The 24441-nt window shown below is 39.1% G+C and overlaps 1 protein-coding gene across 1 annotated transcript in view; it reads left to right on the top strand.

Moving 5' to 3' along the window:
• The window catches only part of CPA3 (carboxypeptidase A3), a gene marked incomplete at its 5' end in the record, with an annotated part of 28611 nt that extends 5175 nt beyond the window's left edge, over positions 1-23436 (top strand). Inside the window, 7 exons of the mRNA XM_081138005.1 lie at positions 7638-7743; positions 7841-7942; positions 9532-9633; positions 10904-11014; positions 11906-11995; positions 13849-13933; positions 23155-23436. Coding sequence (XP_080994131.1) covers positions 7638-7743; positions 7841-7942; positions 9532-9633; positions 10904-11014; positions 11906-11995; positions 13849-13933; positions 23155-23342 — 784 coding nt within the window. The 3' untranslated portion in view covers positions 23343-23436. The remainder of the gene's footprint in view (positions 1-7637; positions 7744-7840; positions 7943-9531; positions 9634-10903; positions 11015-11905; positions 11996-13848; positions 13934-23154) is intronic.
• Positions 23437-24441: the final 1005 nt, after the last annotated feature.

The raw sequence follows: 24441 nt of genomic DNA, 5'->3' as shown, positions 1-24441 counted from the left end.
CGCCCCACGGCCTGGCTGCACTGTGATGTCGCGACAATACCCTCAAGTATAAACTCTTCTGAAAGTAAGGAAAGATGTAAGACAAGTCAGAAAGCATTCTCGTTTGTGGCTTAGTGGCTTAAAAAGCCGCAGGCTGTTGTTGATCTCTGCCTTTGTGTTTACTGTTGTTTCAAAAGGGATGTGAAACAAAGGAAGTTAATATATGGGTAGAAGGGTTCCCCAGTTCATTTACACCAGCATTTAACTCTTTTTAAGTGATATATCGGCATGTGCTTTTCTGTGTTTATCAGTTGCACCATTAAGTTAGAATAGACGTTTTATTCATATGCCTCCGAGATCTCAGGAATTAGTGCATGATGAAGCCTCTGCTACGCTCAGGTTCAGGTGACGTCTGGATTCCTTCATCTAAAAGACGCCGGCCCTGCCCTACACTCCCCTGAGACTGTCTCTCCATTCCCCTCACAGCCGGGCTTCTCAAATGCGCGCCTCAGTTACTACACTCTCCTCTCTGCTTCATTAATATAGACTCAGATTCCTGTGATCAACCCATTCTTACAAAGTACTCGGCCCAAGCTAAAATAAATTTTAGCTGGCTGATTTTGTATAATTTGTTTTGAACAGCTGGGTAAAAATAAAGTATTGTGTTTTTCTTAATATTTTGGTAATGTAGACAATGAGCTGGTTGTTTGCTTTGAGTGTGGATAGCTGGATAAATCACTGTGACAGAAGGCACCTGGGCAGGTGGCTGACATCCTTCCATTTTATCAAATAGTTCACATCAGCCCTGTCTCCCCTTTGGTCCTCCATAGGCTCTCCTAGCCTGACACAATTCTGACTTCAAACAGAAATTTTGTTATCTAAATTCAGATCCTCATAAATAGTGTGTTTTTCAATTTATCTTACGCCAAGATACTTCCTTGCTCTCCACATCAAAAACCAAAGTGTTAAACTACCTATAAAAATTAGTTTTATCTAATTAGGACATGATTTTTAGAAATTGGTCCAAATTAGCCACAGTTGTAGGAAAGCCACATAATTAGATAGTTACCTTACTCAGAAATATAAATATGTAAAGTGATCTGTGCAGATAAGAACTACTTAAAATCTTGTCTCCAAGTACTAATTACATAGATAATTTTATTTGCATATTAATTATATGTGTTACTTGGTATCAATCAGTAACGAAAGAGGGTTCTGAGAACAGAAACATCTGATGGGACCCAAGCTCCAGTCTGAATAATACCACATTACAAGGCTGGTTTGACACAGTTATTTACTTAGACACCCTTCCTTAGACGTGCATATAAACCACTATTTAATTTAAAGCATCTGGGTGCAATTGTTTTTAATTTTCAGAAAATTAAATTACTAAGCCAGAGTTGATTTTAAAGTAGCATGTTTGTTCCCTTTTCATTTACACTTTTATAAAATCATAAAAGGCCAAATTAAAAAATGTAATATGTATATACTATTAAACCTGAACAGACAGGTGGGAAAATATCTAAAGGAAAGTACGTTCATTCAACTAAGCCTAGAGTGGCAGACACCCTATTTGGATTCAGCAGTTAAAAACCCTTGTGTGTTTACAGTGTTTTAAATATTTTAGATATCTGTATTTTAGAGACACTTTAGATTATCTTTTCTCTGATCAAAGTTAAAATTAGCAGATAGAGTTGTTAATAAAAGGTAATTCAGAAAACCACTCTTAATATATTAGTAAAATTCAAATGATACAGTTAAGTAAAATCTGATTAAGATCCACATAAGATTGTGTGGGGATTGCAAAAGAGACCTTTCCCAAACTGGCACAGCGATCACCAATACCTCACACTGATGTCCACTGATCCAGTCATGTCCAGTCAGACACAAACTCACATTCCAAGTATATACACGGGCCTATAAAATAAGTATTTTAACAAAATAAATAATTCTAATGCCTCATTCCATTCATTTCCTTCTGCTCTACATTTTCATATATTACTTGCCCAGGAGTGAAACAGGTGTATTGACACCTGCTCCGAGCGTTGACGAGATGGTGGTCACGGCAGAAAGCAGGGTGTGTAGGTAAGAGTGCGGATTCGGGAGCGAGGCCGGTCCTTTCCAGTCCCATTTCAATCACGCATCAGTGAAGAATTTACTTAACTTCTCTGCACCTCATTTTCTTCATCTCTAAAATGGGGTTTCATGAAGTCGCCCTTCGCTGCTCCTTTACTTCTACTAAATCAAGTAGAGGAAAGACTACTTACACGTTTACTCAGCTGCGCGTGCACACACACACTCCCATACGCACACACTCACACACGCACAGCACACACACTGCACCACAGGATAGCATCACCGGATGCCCCCTTTCCCTCCTCGTGAATAAATTAGTGCCTTGAAGCTCATTACCCGTCACAGAGGTCTGCCTCAAGTGTTGGGAGATCCGTGGCAGCAAGTGGCACGTTTGATACCTGGTAACTCGATTCGTGAGATACTTGGGATAAAAGGGACCTTATGGAGACATGAAATCATGCTTTTGAGTAGCCCCTGTCCTACTGGAATGGGGGGATTCGGGTCAGCTGATAGCAATGGCTCTGCCTCCCCGAAACATCCTTCCTCACCGCCAGTACACACACACACACACACACACATAAACGTACACACACATATGCACACACATAAACATACACACACACATACACACATATACACACACAGACTGTTTTTTCCTATACTTACATACCTACGATAAAGTTTAATTTACAAATTAAGCACCTGAAGAAGCTAACAATAATAACAAAATAGACCAGTTATAACAATATACTATAATAAACGTTACGTGAATGTGGTCTCTCTCTCTCAAAATATCTTACTGTCTTCTTTCTGATGATGTGGATGATGCAATGCCTACGTAATAAGATGAAGTGAAGCACTCAGGATGGCATGCAATTTAAAATGTATGCATTGTTTATTTCTGGAATTTTCCATTTAATATTTTTGGACCTCAGTTGACCACAGGCAACTAAACCTTGGAGAGCGAGACTGTGGATCAGGGGGGACAATGGTACACTGGCCCACAGTCCTCATCATTCCTCTCGGCCCCTCTCTAAAAGCAGCAGGAGGGCGCCTTGAAATTGCCAAGATAGGGTTCATCTTGCCTCTTCTCTGAGTTCACCCGCTCCCTGGCATGAGACACAGGTTTCCAGGAAAGCTGGTCACTGGTCAAACTTTTCACAAGCCTCGGTGAACTAAGCAAACTGCAGGCCCGACGGCACCATCCAGGGATTTCACTCCCTGCAGCGGAGGTGCAGTTGTACAATGGTCACATCCAGAGGTCAGATCTCTAGGCTCAAACCCCACTTCTACATTCTGCCAGTTGTGAGAACTTTGGAAATGCACCAAACCTGTATAAAAATGGGGGTAATAATGATGCCCAACCAACGGAATAGTGGTGGGATAAAGAGTAGAAGATAAACTGTGCTAAGCAGAGTGCCTGGCACAGAAGGAAGAGTGGAAAACATTAGCCATTCGTAGCATGAAGTCCTCGGTGATAGTTATTTATCTTTTCACCTACATTCAGGAATATTTTTAACAAATTAAGCAATTATGGGAGTGCTAAAATAATATTTGAGAGGGTAATTTGGTTTCATTTGTGTAAGCCTAGCTGCTGGTTATTGGAAGGGCTCGTGAAAATAACATCTGGCCTGGCTCTTAATTTTCAGCTTTAGGCTTCATTTCCGGTCCCTGCCAGCAGCAGTCTGGCTTTGTTCCGATGTCCTCATGGAGCTGCCTTTGTGGACAGGTCGGATTTCAGCTCACACAGGTTTCTTTTGCTGCTGTTATCGCAAGAGCTAAATTGATATGAGTAAGTCTAAAAACACCCTTAGATACGAGCTTCCTGTGACTAATTAATACTGCTATATGTTCCAAATCAACCTTTGGGACCATAGCATTTCTCGTTGGCCTGGTTCCTCTACTTCTATTAATGTGGGTAGAGCAAAAGCCATAAGCCCTCTTTAGAGGCTGAAATAATTAATTATGCCTGTAGTGACCACCCAAAACGTGACGTCCAACCTGCTCAGGCTTTGTGTGAGTTTCAGTGCAACATGCCCCACCCGATTCCAAAATTGTCACAGTTTTTTCCTCTCAGAAATCCCAGATTCATCATAAGTCGAAAGCCAAGTAAACAGTGAATTGCATATAACGTGCATGTCGGTGCTGTTCGTGGGAATCAATATTCATGAGCAGGACTTGGTCTCACGTGCTAAATAAGCTCTAATTAGGAGTCTACCTCATTCATGTTCTGCCTCCGAACTCAGATCAGTCAGTCAATCAGCAAGAAGAAACTGACGAGCAGAATGGGCACTGCGGCGTCACAGTTCATCATCATGAGAAATCGAAAAAATCAGTCAAAAAGTACACGCCATCAAAGCCCGGTTCAGAGTCGTGTCGAACCACGGTGACGCGGTTGTCAGTCTGTGACTCATCCTCACTGTTGCACTGAAGTTCCCTGGGTGCCTCTGGCATGGCAAGTGCATGTCCTATTTCACTTCATTTCATTCTCACCACAACCCTGGACGGCACGTTTGGCACCGTTGTAAAAGTGAGTCATCAGAGAGATAGCTGATTTGCCCAAGAGCAGATTAAGTATTAAGTAGCCAAACTGGGGCTGGAACCCAACAATGTCTGATCACAGAGCCCTTTCTACTAGATTCCTGCTTCCTTACTTGGTAGAACTTATGGAAGCGCAGGAGTGCATAATACTGTCCTAAATGACTAGAATAAATGTTTGAAAATAAACAGCATCTTCCTACATAGGACTCATTGCTCATAGAAGAAAAACACATGTGTTCCGTCAACAAAAGTTGAGTAACACTTCTTTTATATAATCAAAATAAAGAAAATGTTCAGATAAGTACAACTTCATAAAATCCTTTATTTTAAATATTTCACAGAACTATTTCCATTATAAGCCACACTACCCTACAAAATCGAGTATATTGAATATAGTTTACTTTTGGTTGAGAAATTATCATTATCAACACAAATTTTCTTTTTTTAAAAAAATATATCTTTATTGATTTCAGAGAGAGGAAAGGAGGGGGAGAGAGAGAGATAGAAACATCAATGATGAGAGAGTCATTGACTGAGCCCGCAACCCGGGCATGTGGCCTGACCGGGAATCGAACCCCAATCGCCTGGATCCTAAGTGGACGCTCAACCCCTGAGCCACGCCCGGCCGGGCATCAACACAAATTTTCATACTGTGCTATGAGAGAATGGTCTTTTCAAGGACTAAGTTCCAAAAGTATGTTGGGTAATTTGGACTTACATCTGACCCCTGCGTTTCCTAAGTCTTCTATGTAATTTTACTTTGCTTTTTTCCGCTGTCAGCTGGCACCTACTGATGGTATGCTTGCTTCCTGCGAGTCACTTTGCCTGTGTCCCATGCATTCCTCCTAGGTTAAGCAAGCTTTTTAGCCCTGGCCAGTTTTGCTCAGTGGTTAGAGCATTGGCCTGCAGACTGAAGGGTCACAGGTTCGATTCCTATCCTCAGGTGAGGATTAATAACAACAAAAAACAAGCTTTTTATAATTATTTCTAAAATAAGATGAACATTTTGTGAGTGTTTGTAAGTCTCCTGTGGCTGCAACATAATATTACACATATTAAGAAATATAATAAAATTTAATTGCAATAATACATCAATAGACAATGATAATTTGATCATATAGACAGTGCCATATTAATCTCAAAATGACAACCAATATTATATATACTTAATGGTGAAAAACAGATTTTTCTTGTTAAAACCAGGAAAAAATAGAACACCTTCTTTTACCACTATTATTTCTCTTGTTCAGAGAGCTTAGCCAATTCAATAAAATAAGGGGGGGGAGAACTAAATATAGAAAAAAAATAGAAAGTATAATTTTTTGCAGAATAACTACATAGAAACCCTGAAGACATAGGTAAAACATATTAGAACAGGATAATTTTTAAACAAATACAGTGGCTAATAGGTAAGTATAACCAAAGCAGTAAGTTTTTTAATATATAAATAATCAGTTCCTGTATTTAGTGGAAAAAAGCTACTCACAAGACTAATAAAAGTATATGAATAAACAAAAAATATAAAATTTTCTTGAATTTTTAAAAAGCTATTTTATGCTTCATTATTAATTATAAGTCTTCTCAAACTTATCCATAATTTAATACAATTCTAATCAAAAGCCCATTTTTGTAATAATTTTTCAAATGATTCTGACAAAACATTTGTTAAAAATAGGTGAAATTACTCAAAAAATTTTGGAAGCAAAAATAAGGAGACACTTTATGAAATATTAAAATTCAGTATTAAAACTGTAATTAAATATGGTTTGGTGCTTACACAAGAGTAAAAAAAATAGGTCAATAGAGCAAAATAGAAAATCCTTAAACAGACAAAATATACAAAAATATTTGTGACTATGATGACAGTGGTAGTTTTGAAATATAAATCTTGAAGTCAGGCAAGTTGGTATTCAAATTCCCAGCTCCACCATACACAAGTTATATTTAAACTTTCTGAACAACAATGTTCCCATCTGTAAAATGGTGACAATATTAATAAGATAAAATAAAACAATGTATGTAAAGAAGTACCTGGACCATACTAAATAAATGGATATCTAGGTGAAAATGGCAGGTGGCAATTTGATGTGCTAGTCATGGGAGAGGTAGGGAAAGAGGTTAGATGTAGGTTCGGGGCAGAAGCCAGAACTGGAGATAGAAATATGGATGCCCTTTAGGTTGCCATAAAGCCATGGGATTCAATGAGGTGATAGAATGAGATGAGATGAGATAACTCAGGATAAGATGGAATGGATAAGAGGGTAGAGACATAAGCCTTCTGGTCCCCAACACTAGCCTTCCAGTGATTCTTCCTGCATCTTGTGTCACACTCCCCAAACCGGCCTAGCCATGTTCTAGCTCTGCAATCATGGGCAAGTTATTTAAACACTTTATGCCTCAGCTTTCTCATCTGTAAAATGAGGATAATAATCTCAGTTGGAGATGAAATAATTTAATGCATGTAAGTTGCTTAGAGCAATGACTGGCTCATGGTAAGTGCTAAGTAAATGCTTATTAATATTGTTACTCAAGTTTCTCAGGACAGTGAGTAGATTTGTGCATAAGAATATCCACTGTTGCCTGTGTGGTGTGTTTGTGAAGGTGTGTGCTTTGAAGAAAGGGTGTGAGTGACTATAGAGCAGACCTGACCAACAGCAGTACAATGCAAGCCACACGTGCAATTTTGAACATTCTAGTAAAAAAAGCAATTTTAACAAAATATTTTATTTACTTTAACATCTTCAATATTATTTCAACATATAATGAATATAACTTCTTAGTGAGCTATTTCAGCAATCTTTATGTTTGGACAAGCCCATTTTAAGTGTTCTATAGCCACGTGCGGATATAGACTACTATATTGGACAGCACTGCTGTAGATTAAAGGGACGATCTGAAGCCAGGCACATGACACATCTAAAGGAAATGGTAAGAGAATAAGTTGATCTAAGATAAAGGGAGAGAAAATTTCTGCAAATTAAAGATAAATGTGTTTTTCTTTCTCTAGTAAATGTAAATTTTATCACTGCCCCGTCAAACAGAATCTTGATTCATGATCTACAAGAAGCGATTGAGAAACAGTTTGATGTTAAAGAAGATATCCCAGGCAAGCACAGCTATACAAATACAATACTGGGACAAGTTACAGTAAAATGCCTGTGTTTCTGAAAAGAAAAAAAAAAGAGCCTAAACATTTGTCTTCATTAATTTTCTCGTATTAATTCGTCAAATTGCTTTTGTTAAGATTGTTGCTTGGACTGAAAAAATGGTGCATAACCATCCTGACATGGTCTCTCGTATTAAAATTGGAACCACTGTTAAAGATAACCCACCGTATGTTCTCAAGGTAAAAATACTTCAAGAACTACTGATTCTTATTCTTGTTGAAAAACATGATTTTTAAGATTACTTTTGACACATATAGCTAATTTTGATAGAATAAAAAGTTATTTTTTGAAGAACATTTTCGCTCTAGACATCCATTCTAGAATAGGAGTGACAGCTGGTTTTAGGTGGAACCAAAAAAGTTCTGATTAAACCATCTGTCATACACCGTGGACTAACACAGACAAACATCTTATCCTGTTTCTTTATTATGAGTTAATGGTTTCTCTGGTGCAGAAGCATCCTGGCATTAAAATTCAGTGAAACTGATGACTAAAGTGTCATGAAGAAAAGAGAAATTCAAGAATCACAGAATCATAGGACCTGAGAACAGTAAGTGAGGCATTCCCGCCCCATGTTGAGGGGGATTCCCTTCTATAACCCAGCTGGTAACTGCCATTCAGCTGCTGCTGGACTTTTGTACATCCAAAGACACCGCTCCCTGATACATGCCCTTCATAACTGGGAAGCCCTTCTTTATCCTAAACTCCCACCCATCCATTCTCTCCAACCACCCAAAACAAATCCAACCGCTCTTCAAAATGACAGCCCTTCAAACAGCCACTTCAAACACAGCTACAAAATCTTTTCCACGCCTAGCAAAGCATCCCCTGGTTATTGTGAGGCTTGCAGAGGAGGAACACACGAGGCCAGATGAGAAGGCAAAGCAGTTTTAACAGGGCATCTGAACACAGGTGGTTAGAGCATCTGAGTACAGAAGGGCTGAGCTCCAAGTGGCATCCGCGCCAGTGGCTGGGGAGGAAGGCCCTTCACAGGGAGGGAACTTTTTGACACTCGCGTGGTTTTTCTGAGCGGGAGTAGAGAGTTACCAAGCATAAGGAACAGAAGGTGGCCAGTGAAATGAATTCATCTAAAAGTTACATCCTCGCCCGGCCGGGCGTGGCTCAGCAGTTGAGCATCGACCTAGGATCCAGGCGATAGGGGTTCGATTCCCGGTCAGGGCACATGCCCGGGTTGCGGGCTGCAGCAGCCGATCAATGACTCTCATCATTGATGTTTCTATCTCTCTCTCTCCCTCTCGCTTCCTTTCTCTGAAATCAATAAAGATATATTTAAAAAAATAAAATAAAAATAAAAATAAAAATAAATAAAAGTTACATCATCATGCCAGGGAGGGGTGAACCCTCAGGAACATTAAGTTTTTGTCCAAACCTAACAGTTATGAAGACAGAAAAACAAAAGAAAATGGCAGAAACAGAAGCAACTTTATAATCTATGTCTGAGACCAAAGAATGTTAGCTGTAAAATAAAATAAAAACAATAGATTGTGATTTAAAAAAAAAAAAAGCCTAAAAGGAACTCTGAAACTACAGAAAACTTTTGAAAAATATTCTACATAATAAATTATGAATTATGTATAGACATTTAAGGATACATATACGCTATGGTCCTCCCTGGGAACATGTATTTATACAGGTACCCATTCAGCGGGAGACGGGAAAGAATTGCTTTGAGAATATGGTTATAGGACAACAAGAGATCAATATGTGAATTCATGCAAAATAATATCTCGACTTCATTTTTAAATAGATTGGGAAAGGGGATGGAAGAAGAAAGGCTATTTTTATGGACTGTGGCATCCACGCCCGAGAATGGATCCCCCCAGCGTTCTGCCAGTGGTTCGTCTATCAGGTAAGTGAATTGGAACACACAGGGCTCTCCTTTGACCGTCAAGTCTCAGCAGTTCGCTGAGTGGCAAGCCCCCTTTCCAAATGAGCGCAGTTCCACTCAACCAGACGAGCCACGGCTGGTGCTGTCAGGAAATAAATGCTCTGGATCTTACTCAGCATTCAGTTTTTAAAAAATTGACACCTTCCTTCAGACTTCTTAAACTCCAGCTGACAGCTTATAAAATGAAAACAGTTTTTTTGTTACAAAATGAGAGTTTTTCCTATAGGTAAGTATGGAGAATCTGAAACCACCTTAATGCTATAACCTACAAACGTAGTTTCTTCAGGAGGCTCAGAGCACAGGCCTTTAGTTCCTGTTAGTATTTCATTAAACACACATGCACTTGGCTGCTTACGTTCCCTTTCCAAGTGGAAAATAACTCACTGTTTTAAAAAATTAGTTAGTTATTCCTCTCTATTCCTATTGTGTCCTACTACCTTTAACTTTCTCTTTCCACAGCCTTTGCATGCAGCCTGTAACAGTGGCTTTGTGGGCCACTAGGAATGAACCTACCAGTAGAGCTGACTTACCCCTGCCATGTTGTAGCTCTCCCAGCTGAGGGCCCCCGCTCCCCTTACTCAGCCTGTAGAGGAAACCCGTGATGGGACGATGCGGTATCCCTTGGCCCCAGTACAGCTGTGCCTGGGAGAGAGTTTCCAAGAATGCTGACAGAGACTTCAGTAGTCATGCAAAGTCCAGATAATTAGAGAAATTTCAATCAGATGTGAGGAGGAAGAAGTTGATTAGCCAATTTCTAAATGCTTGAGTTTTTTGTCAATAGAACACTTTTTCTTTAATCCTGTTTATAATTAATTTATGATCCTCTCATTATTTACATATTCTTATGCTTACAGACTCAATCCATATTTACATAGGGAATGTGAGGGAAATAACCCATCTAAAATAAGCCATCATGCTAATTTCGCACTTGGCCTCTCTTCTCCCTGTGAAAGGTATCTTGCATGCTACATTTGAAATGCTGCAAGTCTCAATAATTAAATGATCCTGTAAAGAATGCTCAGTTCAATTAATTTCATTAGTCTGAATAAATGTCATTGTTTTCTGTCATTTATGGGTCATTTATTTATCTGCAGTTTAGGAGAAATATGTTTGAAATCATGTGACCGTGGGCAAATGACTTAAAGAGTGGTAGTTACTATTATAGCTGCAGCTTTCCACGTGGCAGCTGAACTTTACACCAACAGCTTCAGTTTCTTCCTGTTCCCTACAGGCAACCAAAACTTATGGAAAAAACAAAATTATGACCAAAATCCTGGACCGAATGGATTTTTATGTTCTTCCTGTGTTCAACGTTGATGGTTATATTTGGTCATGGACACAGGTACTGTTCTGTAGCTTCTTTTTTGCACTTAGCTAATATAGTACTTACTGACTTTAATGCACACTGATTGCTATGCATTAAGTCTAAGATTTGGGTAACCAGTTAATTCCAATTCAGAAAAGTATATTTTTTAAAATCTTGATTTCAGACTAAGGCAAGCAAGATTTCCTAGCTGCATAGGTCCTTGAAAACAACATGAAATTTTTGCTGCTGAAGCTGGAAGTGTGGAAAAATTAAATAAAGCAGTAATTATAAAGGGAATGTATGTTATATGATATGGCAAAAGCATGTTCTAGCTAAGAATACAAGTCATTTAAAGATATTATGAACACATTGACTTCAAAGCAAACGTCACTGTATTCCATCAACTTGGGACAGGATTTGAAGAGGAATAATTGTATCAAAAAATAAATTTCATAGTGACACAGATATGTGACTCTTAACAGAACTCTTTATTTCCCTTCTGTTGCTAAATGAAATTAATAATGAACTTTCAGACAGATACTATCACATCACGTTCTTTTCTGAAAAGTGCTCCAGCAGTCACAATCTGACCTGTATCATATCTGAATCTATAAATGATGAAAGATGTAATGAAGCTATAATTTAAAGTATAGGTCATTTCAGGACATCATTTATCTTTTCTAATACTGAGAACTAATCAACAGTTTTTAAAACTAACTGAATTAGAATATTAATGTAAAAAGCAATCTTTTGGAAAATATAACAAGTTATAAGAAAACAATATATTTTTCTTTATAATAAAAGGTCTCAGTTTTACTAGATAGATTTCCAATAAAGCTGTAGACACTTGCATAGAGGATCTGAAATGATCAAGCTGAAAGACACAGACTGATCTGCTGTAAACTCTTCCATCATTTCATCCTGCAGAACCACACATGGAGAAAAAATCATTCCAGGAACCGAGGCTACAGGTGCATCGGCTCTGATCTCAACAGGAACTTCAGTGCTTCGTGGACTGTGAGTTGACTTGGCTCAAGGAAAAGAGCTATAAAGAGTGTTTAGACACCAAGTTTACTTAAACTGCCTACTTATTTCAGCAAAGATATGTATTGCCTGAGTGTGTTCATTTTCTAATGTAAAAAATGAAAAGTAATCATCACCACTATGGAAGTATTGTGAATATTTTGTTGTATGGGAAGAAGTAGAGCATGGGGTTGTTTATCAAGCCATCTCTCACTTAATATTTTAGCATGCTAAAGATTAAGCACAATCCAGATGTACAAAAATTCAGTTAATCTGAAGAAACATGTCAGATGCTTCCTCATTCTAGTCTGATAAAAGTTGAAAAAGACCAGTGATTAAAACCAACACACAGGTAGTTCTTCAGATGTTCAGCAAAAAGAAACATCTGGGGAAAGAGAGTGGAGAGGTTTATGGAAATGAATGAAAAGCAAAGGCCTGCTATATCAGTTGACTCTGTAGTTGCTACACTAATATGACTTTATCATTACAGTATTCAAGGAGAAATTTCCACTACTCCAATTCACTATTTTTCGTTACCTAATTTTGTTAACATGCCACCTGAGCTTTTCATTCCATTCTACCATAAGGAACATGGTAATAGCAGCTTCCCTGACTGAGGGCTGCCTGCTGAAATGGGTTGAAGAAACTTGGCTCCAAGAAAGGAGCCGGTCCCCAGCAAGCTGGAGCTGGGGTTGGACTGGAACTGGGACCCTCCGGCCTGGGCCCGGGGCTGCTTCTGGTGTGCGACTCCAGTGACCCTGGGACAGGAGAGAAATAACCACGGCTGAGGGTACCCCAGTGGGCCGAGGCTGTTCCACGGGGCTGTGTGTGCCAAGGTCGTCTGCAGTGACGACCGCGCCCGAAACAGAGGGGCCCCGTCAACCTGGGCGACTAAAATACTTAAAGTGTTTTGTGAGTCCCCATCAGAAGAAGTGGGGGCTGTGCTGAGGGATGCAGACTCTGACCTCCGCCACCCACTCCAGGTCCATCCACACTGTCCCAAAGGGTACGAGAGAACTGTTTTAAAGTGGAGTCGACCACCCTTCTTCCCTTGGCTTGCTAAACCTGATGCGGAGAAAGTCTTATGGCGATGTGCACCCTGCCAAGACAAAGGAAGGAGGAACAGGGGACAAGCTGGCTTGGAAGAGACAAAGCTCTGAAGCCAGAGACAACATGGATGGGCGTCGAGAATCTCACACTAAGTGAAATAAGTCGGTCAGAAAGAGCTAAGAACCATATGATTTCACGCATATGCTGGATACAAAACTGAAACTCAGAGACACAATATGGTGGTCACCAGAGGGAAGGGGGATGTAAAGGGTTTAGGGGACCAAATACATGGTGATGGAAGATGATGTGACTTTGGGTGGTGGGCACGCAATGCAATATACAGATCATGTATCATAGAAATGCATGCTATACATTTCTATATAATCTTATTAACCAATTTTGCCCCAAAAATTTTAATTAAAAAAATAATAAATAAAATGTCAAAGCTAAAAAAAAAAATCTGAAACCAGAAAAAAGTCTTAGAGGAAGAAGAAAGATGTGATTTTTTTATAAGGAATGATGGAATGAAGAGAGGGAGGACGTCAGAGAGGGAGGGAGAGAAGGAGAGAGAAAAGAAAGCCTAGACACACAAAATGAGACAAGGCATTACTGCACATCACTGAGTTCACATTTAGAAGTCTTCACAATGACAATATCTCCTACTGAAAATAAATTTCTCATTTGATCATTTATTTTATTTTGATCTGCAAATGCCAGTATAATTGACTTTTTTAATGCCCAGTAAATTAATGGCATTTACATAGTTCTCTAACTTCCTAACTTCCCTTTCTCTCCAGGCCAAAGTTGCAAAGATCAGCACCGATGTTTTATCAACTCAATATGAAACCAGCTACGCCTATGGCCCAATAGCATCAACAATTTGTAAGTTTTTCCTATTACTTACTGTGACATTTTCCCTAATCATTTTTTATAAATATTTAAGAAAAGCATAGAATATGTAAATTAGAATTCGAACATTGGAATTGCTCATTTAACCTTTATTTTTAACAGGTGATTTTGAATTGTATGTGAATCAGGGGGCTAAAATCTGCCATTGGTGAGGATCATATTTTTCTAGAAACAAATTATACTGAACTCTTTACAGGGTTACAAGGTCAACCAAAGTCATAAAATTAAAAAAATTGTGGTTTAATTCATCCCCTTTCCTATCCCACCAACTACACAACATTTTATGCTCACAGGAACAATAAGAATTAGTTGGGGCAGAGTTGATCCTCAGCTGAGGACGTGTTTTTATTGATTTCTGAGAGAGAGAGGAAGAGCGCGAGAGAGAAACATCCACCAGTTGCCTCCCGTATGTGCCCCAGCCGGGGACTGAACCCACAATCTAGATATGTGCTCTGACCGGCGATTGAACCCACAACTTTTTGGTGTCCAGGATGATGCTCCAACCAGCCCAGCTACCCGGTCAGGCAATCCTTTTTTATTTTAATCATTTCACTTTAATTAGACTCTTTCTTCCTTGGACTAGTCCCCCCAGGCAAGTACAGCCTTTTCCTGAGCTCCTGGTGGAAAAATGGGTGAGCCACCCATTTTTGGGTTCCAGCCACCTTCACCTTATAAAACCAGTGTCCTGTCCCTCTCAGCAGCCCTGCCCCAGTGTGTCCTGCTGAAGTCTGCATGGTGCTTAAGGAAGGTCACAGGGCTCTAGTTCCTCTGTTCCATTTTAGTGTCTCAGCACCACTTCTTCCTCTTCACTATTTTTAGACTTTCTTTGTGCATTTTAAATTATTGACTTATATTTCTTACAGGTCAATAGATAATATATTATCTAAATGCAAAAAGAAACCACAGAACAGTACCTGCGTCCATGACCAAATATCCTCAGCACACCCTAGGACTTGGACAGTACTTGTAACTAGCTAAACTGGGATTCATTCCAGGGTTTTAACAAAAACCAAAGCCCACGATTTTGAGCACTGGGCATAGTTTTTCCCATTTGGTTTTTGCACCTAAAATAATCAGACTTTTCTATTTTCAAGTAATGAAAATATATTCATTTGGTTTTCACCAAAGGCCATTATCCAGACCCTGGAAAGTGAGGTCATATCTGCTCTTGTAGCGAGATCCACTGGTGTTCGTTTGGAAATACTTTATTAAAAATTGCCTTTTATCCAAACCATTTCTGAGCTTCAGTTCTTTAGCCCAAACTTCACAGAAAATTCCCAGTGAAACTGCTTACAAAACCTTAACTTCTTAACAAAATTTAATTCCTCCAAAGCAAGGATTATACTTCTGATTCCTCTTAGCCCACATAATATCTCGCATAGTGCAGGGCACGGACATCAGAAGTAGTTGCCGTGAATTTGCTCAGTGGACGTGGTGTCCTGTCGTATCCAAAAAGAGTAAACGTGAGCCGAAACCACCACAGGACGAGGCTCGATGCAGCCTGCTTCACTCCCTAGAGCCATGAGAGCCAGTGTTTTAGGATAAAGACTGCATTTCATGGGCAACTCATCACAGCCAAAAACACACGCTAACTTCCATTACACTTTTCGAATTTGTGGATTCTCTGCAATAACTCTCCCTGGCCACACTTTATAAACCATTTCCCTACCCCGAGCTAGAAGTATAAACTTTGAAAATGCCTAGTCATCGCATGCAACTTCTAGAGCCAACTTATTGCGGAGGCTCCTTTGGTGGAACTGGATTAATGACTAAAAAAATAACCCAGGCAAGTGCCATTCCTCCAGGACATTCCTCAGCAAGCACCTATCAGCCAGTCATTGTCAGAGGCTAAAGAACACGTGCAGTGGCCCAGCCAGTCGCCAGCACCCGAACAGATCAGGCTGCCAGTATCCAAACAGGTCCAGCCGTGCCGGGAATTCATCATACACACAAGTGGAGGACAACGGGATTTCAAAACAAATTGTGCATCCAGCTACGTGAGCGGACAAAAAGCAGGCAAAGCAAAGGACGGGCGAACAGGCTGGAGCAGCAGCTTAAACGGCAGCCTGCTTCGTGGGTGCGGAGAAGGGCAGGGCCAGAGAAGCCACCAGCCACGATGTGAGGGCAGCTCCTACATCAGAAGCAGGGCAGGGCCAGAGAAGCCACCAGCCACGATGTGAGGGCAGCTCCTACATCAGAAGCAGGAAAAGCGCACAGATATTCTTAGCATCAGAGAACGAAGGGTTCCAACTGGAACAAACTTTGCAAATGGCAACCAGAAAATCCAAGGATTGTTCCTCTCACACTTTCCACATCTATATATGCAAGTTATGAGTGGAGCAGAGCTACGCATGGCACTGAAGCAGAATCATTTCATTACGCAGCGCCTACCTAGTAATTGCCCAGGCTTTGAGCTTCGAGAGAGAGTGGGAAGAGGTAAGTCACAATGACTACTCCCAAGGAGTTACCTTCCAACTGGCAGATAGCTAAAGATACCACAGCTGCATGCCACCCCACCGTGTGGCACTTTCGAAACAAGAGGGTAGGCTGAAGAGGAATTACTATTCTCTACAACTGTGTAGCAGTATTTTAAAGTTTTACTATATGATATTAAAAGATTTTTAAGGAATTCAGGCTCAGAAGCATGGCCTCTTCCACACAGGGCTGCAGCAGCCTGACGATGTTCAGAGCCGTTAGGGGAGCAGGCCTTGATGACGCCTGGTGGACGCCAAGCCTTCCTGAGAAGGAAGGGGTCCAAAGCGGTGGACTTGAGAAGAATCGAAAACAAGGGCACCCACGATTAAACTCAGTCATCCCGATATCCTGGTTTTACTTAGCAAGTCCAGGGACTTGGGGAAAGCAGCCAAACCTCTTTGATTTGGTAGAAACAGAAGAAAAAGTCTGAGGGAGCATTTTTAAAACCCAAATTGTAGAGAGCTCTTTGACCTTCAGAAAAAAATAAATGTTTGCAATTTGAACCTAAGAAGCAATTATAGCAAATAACTTAAAGCCAAAAATTTTAAACCAGGAGGAAACATAAAAGATTATCTAATTCAGTTATTTTCAACCTTTTTCATCTCGTGGCACACATAAACTAATTATTAAAATTTTGTGGCACACCAAAAAATATGTCTTATGCCGAGCTGACAAAAAAATAGTTATAATTTTGATTAATTCACATGGGATGGTTATTGTTGTGTTGGCTGTTGTCATTTTTTTATTTGACAATCTAAGAGGAAAGAGGTCAGTGCCCCTGACTAAATAGTCAGATATTGCTTGTTTTAACAATTCTGCAGCACACTCAGTTGAAAATCACTAATCTAATTCATGGTTCTTAAGCCTCCCGTCCCAGTAGAGTCATCTGAGGAGCTTTTATAATACACAGATGATCAGGCCCCACCTCAAAAATTCTGATTTCATTAGTCTGTAGTGGGTCCCAGGCAGCTGCATTTTTTTTTTTTTGAAGTACCCAAAGGGATTCTAAGATGAAACAAGGCTTGAGAACCACTGATCTGAGCTAAACCCTTCATTTATAGACTGAAAAATTGACATACAGAAAGATTTTATTACTTTAGAGCAGAACAGGAACAAAGTCAGCATTCCAGGCCACAGTCAACTGGATACCAAGTACTCTGCCACAAGCAGCAATATTTAGATCGCACAAAAATTGATGTTAAAAGATTGCAAAATGTTTACATTTGCAAATTGATAGCATACCCAATCCTTTACCATGTTAGAAATAACTGAACAGAGTCCCTGGTTAGCAAGAATAGTTCATTGAGTTAATAGAAACCAGGTCTCCTGCATCATTATGAGTATCATCCATTTGTGAGCCACATCATGCATTAAAAAGTTGACTTCAAAGTGCCTTTTTATTGCCTTCCCATGCACCAAAATTGCCAGATCTGCTCCTGTTTCTCAGCCCCGGGCTGCTTCCCCCAGTACATTTGGAAAAGGGGGAAATCAAGGCCAAAAATTTGTAGCTCATAACACCCAATATCTACCTAAGAGAAAGTCAAGCTGAGATTATATTTACAAACAGAAGGGCAGAAAAAATATTTTAATTTATGACCGTGTATCTCTAGCTTCAGCTCTTACTTCAAATGGAATTTTCATTTAGTGTTGTTACAAAAGTGCAGATTATTATGTCTACTGCACGTCAATAATACTTTAAAAAAATACATTAATTCACCAGCATCACTTTATGTGGATTCCTTTGGGCTAAAACCTAATTCCTAGCTCAGTTCAGTTTTATTTTGACTTGTTTTTGTTGTATTACAGTAAGCTCCTTATACTTAATGTGCTTTGAAAATACAAAGTTTTTGTAATATTGATAAATTAAGAAAATATTGTCAACAAAAAAAATTACCTGTAGAACTCAATGAAGACTCTTTATTGGGGGAACTATAGATTGGCATATGGTGGGTAGCACTGTACGTGGCTAATAGCACGAACTCTGAAGACAGGCAGCTTGGATTTGATGCCTGACTCAGCCACTTACTAGCTATGTATCTTTGAACAGATCACTTAATCTCTCTGTGTCTAGGTTTCTTCTTCTGTAAAATAGCAATTGGAATTTGAATCATAAAGTTGTGTTAGGAATTAATGAAATGAGTTAGTTTAGCAAGTGATTGTTATTATATTTTATAAATATACACATATTTTAGTGGGTACAGATGGAGGTAAATAAATAGCTAAGTAGCGTGTTCAACAAATTAAGTTCTACAATAATGTATTATTTCTTACAAGTAAAAAGCTTTCAATGTTGCATTTATTTCATCCCTTAATACACTTTTGGTTTGTAAATTTAAGATTTTGAAGATACAAAAAGTGGTATCATAAAAGAATATTTATTATACCCAATAACATCATACTGTTATGAAAAATCACAAAATATATATATTCTCAATCACCACTACTAAACTTAATGAGAAATTTCACATAAAATAAGTTTGTCAAAATGAAATAGCCGTACTCTTTAATTCTTTGAAAGCACAACAGTTTATTTAACTGCAAGTGGATAGCTGGTGCAGCTAGAAACTGGCCCAGTTTATTAAAATGTCTAACTCTCTCAGTCACCATGCAGGACACACCATGTAAGACACTCCCTTACTTCCATTGCTACCGAACTCCTACCTTTATGTGCTTTCTTCCTAACGAACTTAAACCCAACTCCAGCTAAAGCTGGCAGTCTTCCTGATCACTGAACCCAGGACAGTTATCTCAGCTTACGTGCTCCACAAACTCCCTGCCACATCCCTTCTTCTTGCCATTCCTTTGGCTTCCTTGACACTAAAGCCCCCTGATTTGCCTTTCCATTCTTTCTACTCTGTCTCTGCTGACTGCTTCGAAACGTAGACTTTTTCCAAAACATAGATATCATATGCAGATACCTCACAGGTTCTCTCTCCAGGCCCCTCCTCTTCTGCTACTTTCCCCACTGGGGAAGTGCTCTCGCCTCACAGGCTAGAGCCTGCATTTGCCACCTGGAGGCACCAGGTAGCCCAGCTGGCAAATCACCTTTGCCCCACGCAGCAGTTACCTGCAGGAATCAGTGGGAGCCCCACGGCACTAGGTGAACCAAGAGACCAGAATAGCAATGCAAAGGCTCTGAACACTATATTGTCATTTGAACCACAAGTCACAACAGAAGACCAGGGCCTGCATGCTAAACCTAAACAGGGTGACTGCTGCTAAAATATATTTCAGTTAAGATTTCAGATTTAACACAATAGCTAAAATGTCCAGTATCAAAAGTCACTTGTTATACCAAAGGTGAGAAAAATCACAGCTTTAATGAGGAAAGACAAGCAACAGATGCCAACACTAAGATGATGGTTTAGATGATGGAATTCTCTAACAAGAATTTCAAAGTCACCATAATGAAAACCTTTCAACAAGCAGTCACAGATGAAACAAGTGAAATACAGAAAATCTCACACAAAAAATGCAAGACATGGAAAGGAGCCAAATGGAAATTAGAAAACTGAAAAATACAATAACTTAAATATTTTATAAAAACAAACAAACAAACAACTTACCGGAGTGGCTCAATAGTAGAATGAATACAATGGCAAGAAGAATCAGTGAACTTGAAGACAGAGCAATAGAATTCACCCAATACAAGCATAGGAAACTAAGGAAAGGTGAGCAAAGCCTCAGGGGCCTGCGGCATAAGAAAAGCTCCCACATTCATGTCATCCAAGTCCCAGAAGGAGAAGAGGAAGAGTGGGGCTAGAAAAAGATACTTGAAGAAATAAAGACTGAAATTTCCAAAATTTCCTAAAGACATAAACCAATGTTCTCAAGCTGAGTGAACCCCAAACAGGATAAACTCAAAGGAACTCACATTGAAAACCACATCATAACTAAAATTCTAAAATCGAAAGACAAAGGAAAACCTCTTGAAGGCAGACAGGAGAAACCACTCAGAAGGGAAAACAACTCAGATGACAACAGAGTTCTTGTTTGAAACTACTAAAGGCCAACAGAAAGTGACATTTTTCAGGTGCTAAAAGAGCTATCAACCCAAAATTCTATATTCAGTAAAAATATCCTTCAGACATGCAGAAAAATAAAGGCATTCCCAGGCAAAGAGAATTCGTCAACTGCAGACCTACCCTTTAAAAATGGTTAAAGGAAGCTCTCCAAGTAACAAAGAAATGATAACAGAAGAAGTCTGGAAAGTATAGAAAAGAAGAAAGAACAATGGATTAGAGAATGAATGAATGAATGAATGAATGAATGAATGAATGAAGTGAATGAATGAGCGAATGAAATAGATTATCTTTCTCCTCCTGAAGAATGAATAAAAAATTATAACCCCATCTGATGTGCTGCTCAATGTACGTAGAGAAGTACTCAAGACGATTGTAATTAAAAAGCGAGAAGGGAAAAAGAACCTAAATGCAAGTTTTCTATATCTCACTTGACATGATAAAACATTGATTTTGGTAAGTTGTGTATGTATATTATAACACCTGGAGCAACCACTAAGAAAATTATACAAGGTTATATACTCAAAAGCATTATTATAAGTAAATCAAAAGGGAATCCTAAAAATGTTCATGTAACCAAGCAGAAGGCAATAAATTCAAATACTAAATATTAAATATAATTAAAGATATAAAATATAAAAAAAACTCTTATTTCAGAGTAATAGAAACAGAGGGAACAAACAAAAATCAAATAAAATGGAAAATTTAAATCCTAACAATAATTTACCTAAATATATTAATTAAAAGACAGAGATTGGCAAGCAGATTAAAAAATATATGCTTCACCAATACCCTATCATTAACCCAATTCAAGTGTAACAGACAGGTTGAAACGGCAAGTCTGGAAAAAGATATGCCATGAAAACATTAATCAAAGAAGGAGTGGCCATATAAATATCAGGTAAAGTAAATTTCAGAGCAAAGAAATTTTCTAGAACCAAAAAGGAGCATTAAGAATAATAAAATAATTCACCAAAAGGACATAATGATCTTATGCAAACCGATTTCCCCTATGATGCTTCTGCCAAACTTTAAAATTCATTTTTCCAAGTTCTTGATTGATCTAAATATATATCATTGTGCCTCCTTCCTTTAATCTCTCTTTTCTCCATCACTGCCCTCTCTGAGTTTCTGTTTCTGTTAATAATGTGGATTTTTTAAGCCACCCAGATTGAAATCTCACTAATTTTTATCAAATGTTGTGACTTCCAAATGTTGTGTTTCTTACATTGAGCCCTCAATTCTGTTCTGAGTGTGGTGAGTCTACACTGGCACAGCTTTCATTTCCAACCTCCCTGCTGGTCTCTATTCTTTCTAATGCGGATTCACCATCTTAAGTACAGCGCCACTGGCTGTTATTGCCTCCCAGACAAACCGCCTTGGCCTGATTTATCGGGTTTTCTGAGTTTGCCTACAAACTCTCACTGCTCCATTGGTTCCAGTCCAGCTGGATGTCACTGGCCCCTAAAAACGCCTCCATGCTTTCCCGTCCTTGTGGCTCACTGGCCAAAATGCCCTTCTTCCATCTTCATCTGGAAAAGTGCACCTTTCTTCAAGCCTCACCTCAAACACCACCTCCACCACGAAGGTGGAATTAGAGCAAGCACTGAGCATGAAATGCCATCTTCCTCACCAGGCATAATCTCTTTCTGCCTTAAAATCCTCATAAGATGTTGTCCCTTTCCTATAGTACTTATATATTCTGTCCAGTCTCTATGGCTTTGCATCTCTGACTTCTCTCCCCTAAATTCTAAGTTCCTAAAGACACCAATGGCATCTCAGCTTTGCCTGCCCTCCCACCCTCCACAGTGCCAAGTAGAGTGCATTATACATATGAAAGGTTTAATAAATATTTGTTGAATAATTTAAGAGCCAGTCTATCTCTTTCCACCAAAATACTTCTCTGTTTTTTTATCACAGCTTTGAATTCTTATCTTTCAAACCTAAAAATTTTAATGTCAGTCAAACTCAATACTTGTCCTGGAACATAAATCATTTTATGTACCAAAAAAAATGGTTTTCCTATTATGTAAAGCAAAAAATATATATGAATGAATATTAGTATTTATATGCACTTACATAAACCTTATGTGTATATAACTTCTAGATGTATTTATATTTTCAATCATTTTACCAAATAATAACATTTTTAATAAAATTTCATAAAAGTAGACATGGAAAAGTTGAATTAGGAGATTAAATGCATCCTTAAGATAACTGATTTACACTTTCTTGGTCTTTTAGCTATAAAAGAGTTTACCCTAGCAAATGACTAGAAAGAGAGCTGAACTGTTAGAAAGGATGTAATTTTGCAGAGCTCGTATGTGTAGTTTTCGTTGGTGGGACTTCAGTGACCAGCGACCCCTCCTCAGTGATTTCCTCAGCGGCTTGCCCTTGCTCAGGCCGCCTCCATCTGTGATAGTGTGTGCCAGGAAACAAACTCACTGTAGAGGACCAACCCAAGCAAAATGTAATTTTGAAAACACAGCATATATTTAAAATGTGTGGTGGGTATCAAAGCTATGATTATATTTTACTCGACACTCTGTACTATGCAGACCACTACTCCCATTCATTACTGCAATTAACTGTACACATAATTATTTTTTATGGCTAATTTTACACCAGTGAATTTCCATTTCAAGACAAACATTAGCATTTGTTTCTAATTAAGTATTTACTGCTCATGTTTTACAGACCCAACATCAGGTTCATCTTTAGACTGGGCTTACAACTTGGGCGTCCAACACGCATTTGCCTTTGAGCTCCGAGATAAAGGCAAATTTGGTTTTCTCCTTCCAGAATCTCAGATGAAGTCAACCTGCAAGGAGACCATGCTAGCTGTCAAGTTTATTGCCAAGTATATCCTCAGGCATGCTTCCTAAAAAACTGCCCTCAGTTTGAAATAAGCCAGTTAATTCTTCTTTGTGCCTTTCACCAGAATGTCAATCTTCCATTATCCCTAAATAAAACTTCCACATCACCTTGCTCATTTAAGTCCTATGTTATTTCTTTTTGCTTTTGTTTTCTCTTAATAGGAAGTTAACAAATAGCTTTTTTTAAAAAGCTTTTAACTACCTTTCTTTGCTCCAATTAAAGTTCAAACCCAGCACTAAGTATTATTTGACTGTTTTCAAAGGTGATATACAGTGGGTCACAGAAAAGAGTTGAGAATCCTCAGTTTCTCCAGAATCAGATTTTCAGTGTGGCTTCAGCATTTTATGGGCTAATATAGTAAAATCAACACATTCCAAATGCATCTTCTGGTTTTTTTAACTATATTCTCTATATTCCTCTATTAGCATTAATAATAAAGCATTAATGTTTCTCATGCATTCTGTTAATAAGAAAGAATATCTTCAATTTTCAAAAACATATTTTGCTTACATATGTATATTTTTGTAATACAAGTAGATATTGCTTATATCTTCACAAAAGCAAAAGCATGTCCTAGTGTTATCAGTGGGGAGCTCTCCGTGTCCCAACCTGCTGCTGGTGGAAGTGGACTTCTTGCAATGCGATGAGAAAAGGAATTTTCTGAGACTCACATGGGACAATGAGTGATATTTATTTGCATGGACTTAAACCCCTGGGTTTCCAAGGTCCCATCTCCCTCCATCCCATCAAGGAAAAGTCCAGCTGTGTCTTCAGCAGAGCTGAGATTAAAGCCGTTGTCCAGAGTTTCTGCTCCATATTTTGTTTCCAGCTGCAGCCCCTTGTGTGTGGGGTCCACGAGGCCATGTGAGTGCAGGAAGCAGGGACAAAGCCGGAACAGGAGAGAGAATTCCTTTGGGAATTACGTATTTCCAGATTTTGTGTGCTTGCAGTGGCTCCACCCCTCTAGCCAGTTATCTTTGTTCCCAGGTTAGACTGACAGGTAAGTATTTTCCCTATGTCACCCCGACTTTTCTGCACAGGTGTCCATCTCCAGCTCCCCTTTGTAGGACCCCTTCCCCCAGTGACCTGCAGAGAATGGACTGGTGG

Source organism: Miniopterus schreibersii, assembly GCF_964146895.1.
Source record: "Miniopterus schreibersii genome assembly, chromosome: 5".
Classification (NCBI taxonomy): Eukaryota; Metazoa; Chordata; class Mammalia; order Chiroptera; family Miniopteridae; genus Miniopterus; species Miniopterus schreibersii.
Note: the sequence above shows the minus strand (reverse complement) of the source record. Positions and strands in the feature narration are given on the sequence as shown.